Genomic DNA, 9,774 nt, shown 5'->3' with positions numbered 1-9,774 from the left:
CCTAGAAAGGAAAACTAATAGAAATTAACATAATTAAGAATTAATAAAAGAAAGCTAAATTAATTAAAATCCTAACGATTATGCTCCTGCATCAAAAACTTAGATGTATAGTTGATGAATTCTGTATTGGTCAGAAGAACATGTGATGATCGTTAATTTACTTCTCTATGGTTATGCTGCTGTAATTGTTACTAGTACTTGACCATAAACCAAAGTCTTGTGCACTGCTTGGTTACAAAAAGCTTTACCTTGTATCACCTAGGTTGACAGACTAGTATTGGTGTTTCTTTGAATCAGTCTGAAGTTGTAATGCCAAAAATTGACCACATAATTGTCTGTATATGTATTTCTACAGATCATATGCCCATTTATGCTGGATCAGTTCTATTGGGCAGAAAAAATGTATTGGCTTGGGGTTGCTCCTCAGCCATTAAAAAGAAACCACCTGCTTCTGGAGAAAACAAATGATGAGAACATCAAGGAAGCTGCACAAGTGGTAGCAGAAGCCATATACGATGCACTGTCTGCAAAAACTAGGGCTCTTGCCATGGAAATCGCGGAACTATTATCTCTTGAGGTAATTAGTTACCATAAAATTATTTTCCCCTACTGATTCATAGCTCAAAAATCAATGAATCATTTCGGGAAGTCTTCTCTTTTGTAGTTTGAGTAATTTTGACAACTGATAGTTTTTAGGGTATCCAAAAAATAATAATTTCAGGATGGAGTCACAGAAGCTGTGAGAGTGCTTAGAGAAGAGGTGTGTGAAGAAGTCTCGGGTAGCAACTGAATATATTTGGATGAGCGTAGTCATAGAACAACGTAAAAGCTTTATGTCAAGTGATCGTTGATCAATGCATACTGATTCTTTCTTCGCCACCAACCTTAAAATAACGTCTTAACTTTCTCTTTTTTTACTATTTGTGCTTCATTTGATAGTAGTACTACACTGGAGATAGTAGTACTACACTGGATCAAAAATTGTAAGACCCTTCAAAGACAAAACAAGCGATAGCTCGTGTAACACCCACTCCCAATGGGGATAGTGCATATACACCGTCGCGTGTTTTACTGACGACGACTCCCTCCACATTGAAATGCAAAATTAAATCAGGTTTTATAGACAATTTCACTCTAAAAGGGTAACTAGATGCTTGCTATTAGAGGCAGTTGTTTAATTAAATTGTGTTAAGACCCCAAATCAATTTTTATATCATCTAGCATGTTCAAATTGGGGGAATAAAACAAATGAAAAAGTAGGCAGACATTGGAATATTTGAACAGTCAATCAGTCAAAAAAAGTATTTTAAACAATTGCCGCAATTGTTGACATTGAAATAGTTTTTAAAGCCTCCTGCGACGATAACCGTCCTTCCAGGGAGCAGTCTCGAGGTGGAGAAGAGCCCAGTAGGATACATCATCACCGCCTTCAGTCGGTGGTTCCTCGGTGGGAATCGTCAAGCTCAATGGCATCAAGACGGGGAGCTCATTTTGGACAAAGGTAAATGGTACGCGTGTGGAAATCAAAGGCTGAAAAGGGATCGCGAAAACCATTGCGGACGCTAGTCTTGCAGTTTTTAGACTAGAAAGAAGGGCCCCCACTGCATCCCCAATAGCAGACCGGGCAGTGGCAAGACTATCCTCAAGTACTGGCTGTCTGGGAGTAGGGAATGAGTCGATGAATACATCAAATTGTTCGTTCAATGTAGAGTAGTCAGGGTAGAGTAAACCTGTTCTCACAAAAGATGACTAGCAGCCAGCGAAAGATCTGGATCGTTCGGTGCATCTGAATACATGAACAGGCACAAACATTTGAAATTGATGTCTCGGATTCAAGAAAAATGTTCAAAATACCAAAATCCCAACCAAAAGCTAAATCATGTGTAATCAATCTACACGGCCAAGCAAACAAACACATGTTTTTGGTGAATTAATCGGATGTGCTGTTTCCAAACACATGAATTAATTGGTGAATTAATCGGCCAAGCAAACAAACAGGTTTCCAAACACATGCCAAGCAAACAAACAGACAGCAGTTATGTACCTCCAGCAATAAATAGGAGAGTTGGGGCTCAGAGAAGTAATTTTCGTAACATATGTTACTCTTTAAAATATCCTGCCTCATAAAAAGAGAAGGTATCAATCAAGCTTCGACGAGACTAAGGATCATGAAATACAAAACAGATCATACCCTGTCCAAATAATCCCAGTCTCTTTCTCATCTAGAGACCTCAGGCCCACGCTCAGATTGACGTTGCCTGTACACCCAAAGCTCATTCTCACGACAAATGGCTGGAAAGTGTGGTCGATAACCACAGTTGTGACAAAATTTACTTGCACAACTCAGACACTTCAGATTGAGCCAATCTGAGCCCGGAGTGTTGACCAATGGCTCGGCGCAGCTTCCACACATCGACATATTCTCTCTTTCTCTTCTCTTCTCTCTGGCTAGGGTTTTCTGAAACCTCTAGTCACTCGCTTTTGTTTTTTTTTTTAATTCTTAACAGCCCTTTTGAACCGGCTTATCAAAATATCTTGGGCCTAATTTGAGCTTTTTATAAACAAATGGGCCTTGCTTTTTTTTTTTTTTTAATTCACAATTCTCAAATCAATCCTGTCAAACCGGTAACGGCCACTAGATACTGCTCATACTTTGGTCACGCTGTCGCTGTGTTCTCTCTTTGGGGACCATATATATTAGTTACCAAAATGAAGGGAGCTCAACTTTTTTTACCAATTACACCATGTAACTTTTTCTTTTCACATCCTAATCCGGTTTCATCATATATCTATACAAACCGGAATCTCCTAATCTTCCCTTTTGTACCTTTAGACTCTCAATACATAGAAGAGCTACTAGATTCGTCTGTCTCATCATCGTCCCCACTTAAACTAGAGGGCAATTCCACGCCAGACCTACAAAATATATGTTATGCTATCATAAAATAAGCCGATCTGATCTCTCTTTGGGACAATAGAAATGCATTTATAAACTAACCGATTTATCTGGCCTTCTCTTTCTAGAATCTCGCTGTATGATGATTTTGGTGCATAATCTTGCTGAAGATAGTCATCTTCCACTTGTTTTGTAACCTATTAACAAGTGTTAAAAAAAGTCAGAACAAGAACTTGGTAGAAGCCTTCAAACTTCGTTGATACTACATCAACATATAAATCTTTAAGATAGTTTAACCATCAAACTCACCAGCGGTTCATCAGTCGAATGCAATTTCTCTCTATGCGTTTTCGTTTGATTCCTCTCTCCGTGAAACTTTCCCACCTTTAGAAAGAGATATCACACAAACACACAACTCATATTTCCATAAAAAGAGCATGAAAGGAGAGCCTATAGACATGGAACTTTTAGACAAATCTTTACCATCACAGAAGATGGACCTCTATCTATAGAGTCAGGGGATCGGCTTCTACTCGGAGGCAACAGCTTTGAAGATTTAGTGAGATATCCGGTCTTGTGTCCACCGTTGAATATCTTTTTATCGTAATTATGAGTTTGATTGGTTTCAGTATTGCTTCCAGGAAGATTATGGAAGTTGGCAATCATATTGTTTCTCGAACCTTCAGCCCAACTCTTGGAGCTTATTCGACCCTTCTTGTTGTTAGTTACGGGGAGTTCTCGTGGTGAACCTTTGAATGTCTCTTGAAAGGGTTTGTGGTTAGGGACAGTATTATAGAAACTGGGAGAAGGGGATTTCAGTCTTGGTTCCCCAAGACTCTTTCTGTCTCTTAGACCAGGCTCCATTCCAATCATTATGTTGTCATCATCCTCCTCCTCCTCCTCCGAATCTGGATCTGGCGAATGCATCTTCAGTTTACGAGCTAATTCATAGCTCTATAAAGAGATACAAAACAGTATTAGAATACAATATTAATACCTAGTAGAATGTGATGCTAGATCATTATTCTAGTTTATTATCTCTATGGGTGTGTAATATAGAGGAAGAAAGCTTCTACAAGTTCACTTACAGGACCAGGATTAAAGCTCTTCCTCGTTCCAAGTAAATGTGGAGGGTGAGGCCGTCTTTGATTCCCAACATAGATTGGCTCTGACAAAACAGTTGATATAAAAAGCAATCAAATCCGACTGGACATGGGTAAAGGCATTCACAATCTGACACACGAAGAAGATTATTTTAGCTTTCTCTGAAGCACTCGCTCAATACTCATAAAAGATCTAAGGTAAAGTTGAAACACATTATACCAGGACTCACCCTGCACAATAGCATTAGTTTGAGGCTCAAATGCACCAGGAGGAAGTGGATCAAATTGAATCCCCAGAGGTGGACCATCTGTTTGGTATTGTCTTCCTAATTGTCTCTTTACAGCTGTGATAGAAACATTCTCACTCTCTCTCTTAACTTTCAAGTATCCCGAAGGCTTATTATATCCATAGCTTCTCATGAGTTGAGGATGCTGGATAACGTCATTATGCGTAACATATATAGAACTTTCCACATCGCGGATTCCATCTTTGCTAGAGACAAAATTCTTATGTAATGATGAGCTACGTTCAGAAGATGTACTATCTTCACCATCAGCATTTCCCATGTAAGATCCTTCATAAAGCCTTTGACTTTCAACTTCCCTAGGCTTCGGGTTCCAATAATCCGTTTGCTTAGTGCTACCACATGAATCCTGTCGAAGCCCACTTCCACGATCCTGAAGAACAACGCTTGACCTGTCTTGGCTCCCGATGTTGGTCCCATCTTCTTTTACAGAACGTTTGTCTTTCAACCTTCTATGGCAGAACCAACCTGAAACTTGCTTCTCAGTTAATCCTATTTCCTCTGCCAACTTACCCTTCATTTCTTCGGTCGGATACTTATGCTCTGTAGAAAAAGCCAAATCACACACATGTAACGCATATATAAAACCTTGGCATATAAAGTAACATATGCAAATAACAAAGCCATAATTATTACCATTGTAGAAATTCTCCAGCGTCATAACTTGGATAGGAGTCTTAAGCTTCCGTTTCTTGCTGTTTTCTGTAGATGCTTTATCGCCATCAGCGGGTGCCTCGCCTGAATCTATCAAGAAAGAGCACATTTAAAAAACATAAGATAATCAAATGGTGAAACATGGACACCTTATTTTCTCTATGAAACAACGCATGGACAAAATTGAATAATGCTTTTGTGTTTCTCGAAATGTTGCCAGTAGCTTTGCAATTCAGGTAACAAATCTACAGCATAAAAAGGGGGTTTAATTTTCAGCAATTATGACCTTTCTTCTCTCTTATCAGCCAAAAACACACCTCTAAACCCAATCAAAACGAACGAGAACTTCGAAATTTCTTAGCTTTGAGAATTTAAACACCATCAAACAAAACCAAAAAGGCTCAAATTTTTCAATGCCATGGGAGCTGCATTGTAATTCAACGAACTCGAGGATCATTGAAAACTATTCTCTCACGTAAACTCGCAGGAAACAAGATGAAAGAAACGAAATTTACCTGAGTTCATTAGTCAAATTGAAAATTCCCAGAGATTGAACAAAAAAGACCTAATCAACCCCCAAATAAAAACCAGATTTTTATTTTTCTTTCTTCTTCCAACAAAATTCTGATTTTCTCATTCGAGGAGGAGAAGAAGAAAAGAAAACTCATCTTTGCAGACAAGTCTCTCTAGAAACCGGACCGGTTTTAGTCAACCGGACTAATACTAGTAAACCGAAACGACTTGAAACGGGTAGAGTAGAGTAGAGACTTCAGTTTGGGCCTCAATAATGGGCCTAAATTGGACAAGGAAGAATAAGAAGAAGAGAGAGGCGTCGAATGTTATTTTTCTTTCTTTTAGACAGAAGCAGCCATGGCTACAGCTTCAAGGTTTCTACGAAAATTGCCGAGGTTTCTCAAGCTTTCTCCAACCCTTCTCCGTAGCAATGGCGTAAGGTATTCAAGCTATTTGGTTCAAGATTCCTTAGAGCCGTTGGATTCCTTCCGGCGAATAGGATCTCGAATCGGCCATGATTCTTTAACTACAAGAAGTTTCTCTTCTCAAGGTCCTGCTTCTGTCGATTACAGGTACTTTAAATCCTCATTTGTTGTTATCTGATTTCGTTAATTTTCTGAAAATTTTGAAACAAACGGGAAGAAGGAAACAGTTCGGTTTTGCAGGAGGATGAGTTTCACAAATTAGCCAACTTCACTATAAATGACCTTCTTGGGAAAATTGAGGTATTTTAAAAAGCTGGAGCCTTTTTTTTTTTTTTAATTATCTCTAGGGGTCCTTTGAGATTGCAGTAGCTTATATTATGTTGGTACTTACATGATTCATGTTCAGGATTATGGTGATGATGTTCAGATTGATGGTTTCGACATTGATTATGGGGTAAAGATAAACTCTTTTAAGCATTTTAAGGTCTTCTTTATAGTTTTGAAATCCATGTGTGCTTATTAAGTCAGTTGTTTTGATGCTTTCCAATAGAATGAAGTTCTTACCCTTAAGCTTGGATCGTTAGGAACATATGTGCTTAATAAGCAAACTCCAAATCGACAAATCTGGATGTCTTCACCCGTGAGGTAAAGATTGATTCGTGCTTTCATCTTTAAAGTTGCTAACTTTAGATGTCTAAATGGAACTTCGCAATCTGGATCATCATGTTCTGCTGTATCTTCTGGTTATTGTATTCGTAATCTGTGGAGAAATGAAACTGTAATCTGTGGAGAAATGAAACTGTGCATGACTTTATATTGTTGCTCTTGTCTTTGTGCATCAACATCTTAGATTCACATTGATGTTCATCTTCATTCTTCCTTGTTTTTGTATTGTTTTGGTGCAGTGGCCCGTCTAGATTCGACTGGGACCGTGATGCTAATGCGTGGATTTACCGGCGAACAGAAGCAAAGTTGCATAAACTCCTGGAAGAAGAGTTAGAGAATCTATGTGGTGAACCAATCCAACTCTCATAAAGAAGGATATACACAATATCTTTGAGCGAAAGGATGTCATCTAGGAACTTGAAACTGCTATGACCTCTATGAAACATCCAGGGGAATAAACAAACAAGGCACAAGACAAAGTTGTTTCAGTGTGAAACCTGATTGATGTTTGTGAATCTACTTTGAATAGTAATGTCTCTTAGTGACCTGGTTACAACTCTCTTTGTTTAATCAGAGCTGAAGCTATCTTTCACGCGTTTTGAATCAATACATTTTTTTATCAAAGACAAGAGTCCTGTGTTTTTCAAAACTCCTCGAATCTCACAAAAAGTTCCGGAAGAAAGTTGGCAGGGTCAATCTCCACTCTTTCAAAAGCACCAATAAGGACAAAAGATTGACTTCGTCAGCACCATTGCCCCCTTTTTCCAATAATTCACCTTTAGGTACCCTCTTTGTCCTTACTGTAAAACAATACAAAAAAAAAGTTGGATTCTTTTTTACTATTTATAGATCCATCCCGAAAAAGTTGGCACACTGCGTGAATTGATCACATGTGTATCTACATACAGTGGCTAAGTGACTACTACTTTTATATGGCTTTTGGTTCAGATGCTCAAGTGAGACTTGTTCTGTTTTTTCTTGGAAACATCCTAAAACATATGATTAGCTGCGTTCCACATAATTACTTTTCAGGTGGGTCTTTCGTTGACGTTGAGGCAAACCTTTTTCTTTTTTTCTTTGGACACATTTTGGGTTCTTCTTAAGAAGATATAATGGAGATACCAGATGAATAAGACATGGTCAGTACTGGTCAGAGAATGACATTTTCTGTCTTCTTCTATATGTTTCTGCTGCATGTTTGTCGATCAGATTGCTTTGTTGCAGTTCAAGACTCGAAAACATTGTTCAAAGGTTCAACATTGATCAATGACAGCCACGGAGACACTCTTGTTTCAGCTGGTCAGAGATTCGAGCTTGGGTTCTTCACTCCTAATGGAAGCTCTGATGAAAGAAGGTACTTAGGGATATGGTTTTACGATTTACATCCACTGACTGTTGTCTGGGTTGCAAATCGTGAATCTCCGGTTCTTGACCTTTCCAGCATTTTCGCCATCTCTATAGATGGCAATCTTGAAGTCATTGATTCAAAGGGAAGAGTGTATTGGAACTCCAATGTTCAACCTTCCCCAGTCTCTGCGCAGAGAACGGTGAAGCTGATGGATAATGGTAATCTTGTGTTGATGAGAGATGGAGAGGAAGCAAATGTGGTTTGGCAAAGTTTTCAGAATCCTACCGATACGTTTCTCCCAGGGATGAGCATGGATGAAAACATGACTTTATCATCATGGAGGAGCTTCAACGATCCATCACCTGGAAATTTCACCTTTGAGATGGATCAAGAAGAAGACAAGCAGTTCATCATTTGGAAAAGATCAATGAGATACTGGAAATCAGGAATTTCAGGTAAATTCATCGGATCCGACGAGATGCCTTATGCAATTTCTTACTTTCTTTCCAATTTCACAGAGACTGTGACTGTGCACAATGCCTCTGTGCCTCCTCTCTTTACATCTTTGTATACCAATACAAGGTTTACCATGAGCTCCTCTGGTCAAGCTCAGTACTTCAGCTTAGACGGAGGAAAGTTCTGGGCACAGATTTGGGCTGAGCCTAGAGATGAATGTAGTGTCTACAATGCTTGTGGAATTTTTGGTAGCTGTAACAGCAAGAACGAGGAAATGTGCAAGTGTTTGCCAGGTTTTAGGCCTAATTTCTTGGAGAAATGGGTCATGGGAGATTTTTCTGGTGGATGTTCAAGAGAGTCAAGGATATGTGGTAAAGACGGTGTTATGGTGGGGGACATGTTCTTGAATCTGAGTGTGGTTGAAGTAGGAAGTCCTGATTCACAATTCGATGCACATAATGAAAAAGAGTGCAGAGCAGAGTGTTTGAACAATTGCCAATGCCAAGCTTACTCATATGAGGAAGTTGATACACTTCAAAGCAATACCAAGTGCTGGATTTGGTTGGAAGATCTCAACAATCTCAAGGAAGGCTATTTAGGTAGCCGCAATGTATTCATTCGCGTTGCAGTTCCCGATATAGGTAAACAATCTCTATTGATTTCAAAACATATGAAACTGCTTTTCAAATGCATTAGGATATATAACTGTTGATGGTTAAATTGTTGTTAAATTCTGCAGAGTCGACCAGTAGAGATTGTGTGACCTGTGGCACAAATATTATTCCTTATCCTTTGAGCACGGCTCCTGGATGTGGCGACAGTAGCTACCTTAGTTTCAACTGCAATATGTCGACTGGTCAAGTCATTTTCAAAGGATCTAACAGCTCATACAATGTTACAAGTATCAAACCAGATACTCACAGATTCTTAATCAAAAGTAAAGATGCAGTAGTAAACTGCACAACTGAAAATCATATGGGGAGAATATCAGAGTTAAAGCTATCTTCGCCTTTTCATCTCACGGAGAAGTGCAATGCAGACATGGTTACTGGTGGAACTGAAGTGGAGATTCGTTGGGATCCTCCGCTTGAGCCAACTTGTTCTTTATCTGTAGACTGTAAAGACTGGCCTAATTCATCTTGCAGTAAATCTGGAGACGGGAAGAAGAGGTGCTTCTGCAATCATGATTTTAAGTGGGATGGATTCAATTTAAACTGCACTCAAGGTAAAGTTATGACGACAAAACTCATTTCCAAATCGTAGTGAAAAGATGTATCAGTTTTTTTAATATAGGCTCTCATGTAGAACGAGCTCGTGGAAGAGACGGGGAAGCTAAAACACCGGTGGTTTTGATCGTTGTGGTGACTTTTACAAGTGCAGCCATTCTGGTTGTTCTATCAAGCACTGC

The 9,774-nt window shown here is 39.1% G+C and overlaps 3 protein-coding genes across 8 annotated transcripts in view; 2 read left to right on the top strand and 1 right to left on the bottom strand.

Annotated features, from left to right (window-relative positions):
• Positions 1,192-5,735, bottom strand: LOC104737481. Of its 6 annotated transcripts, none has more exons than XR_002034945.1 (10): positions 5,474-5,735; positions 4,941-5,048; positions 4,230-4,847; positions 3,985-4,064; positions 3,380-3,850; positions 3,206-3,280; positions 2,999-3,093; positions 2,045-2,916; positions 1,731-1,786; positions 1,192-1,657 (listed from the first exon to the last, which is right to left on the bottom strand). XR_002034945.1 is itself a non-coding variant. In XM_010457682.2 (8 exons), exons 1-8 carry the CDS (start codon positions 5,481-5,483, stop codon positions 2,838-2,840), a joined length of 1,536 nt encoding a protein of 511 aa, XP_010455984.1. In that variant the 5' UTR covers positions 5,484-5,735; the 3' UTR covers positions 1,192-2,837. The 6 variants fall into 6 exon arrangements, 1 of the variants encoding a protein (XP_010455984.1); XR_759738.2 differs by having other exon boundaries at positions 1,192-1,786; positions 2,045-2,116; positions 2,192-2,916; XR_002034946.1 differs by having other exon boundaries at positions 2,192-2,916.
• Positions 5,799-7,169, top strand: LOC104737482 (frataxin, mitochondrial-like). Its single transcript, XM_010457683.2, has 5 exons — positions 5,799-6,043; positions 6,124-6,196; positions 6,303-6,350; positions 6,447-6,541; positions 6,802-7,169. Exons 1-5 carry the CDS (start codon positions 5,829-5,831, stop codon positions 6,929-6,931), a joined length of 561 nt encoding a protein of 186 aa, XP_010455985.1. The 5' UTR covers positions 5,799-5,828; the 3' UTR covers positions 6,932-7,169.
• The window catches only part of LOC104738499 (G-type lectin S-receptor-like serine/threonine-protein kinase At4g03230), a 4,781-nt gene continuing 2,279 nt past the window's right edge, over positions 7,273-9,774 (top strand). The window contains exons 1-4 of the mRNA XM_019234627.1: positions 7,273-7,344; positions 7,595-9,007; positions 9,106-9,591; positions 9,672-9,772. Of these exons, the coding sequence (XP_019090172.1) occupies positions 7,699-9,007; positions 9,106-9,591; positions 9,672-9,772 (1,896 nt within the window). The 5' untranslated portion in view covers positions 7,273-7,344; positions 7,595-7,698. The remainder of the gene's footprint in view (positions 7,345-7,594; positions 9,008-9,105; positions 9,592-9,671; positions 9,773-9,774) is intronic.

Source organism: Camelina sativa, chromosome 13, assembly GCF_000633955.1.
Source record: "Camelina sativa cultivar DH55 chromosome 13, Cs, whole genome shotgun sequence".
Taxonomy (NCBI): Eukaryota; Viridiplantae; Streptophyta; class Magnoliopsida; order Brassicales; family Brassicaceae; genus Camelina; species Camelina sativa.
The sequence above is the reverse complement of the archived record's forward strand: the minus strand, read 5'-3'. Positions and strand labels throughout refer to the sequence as shown.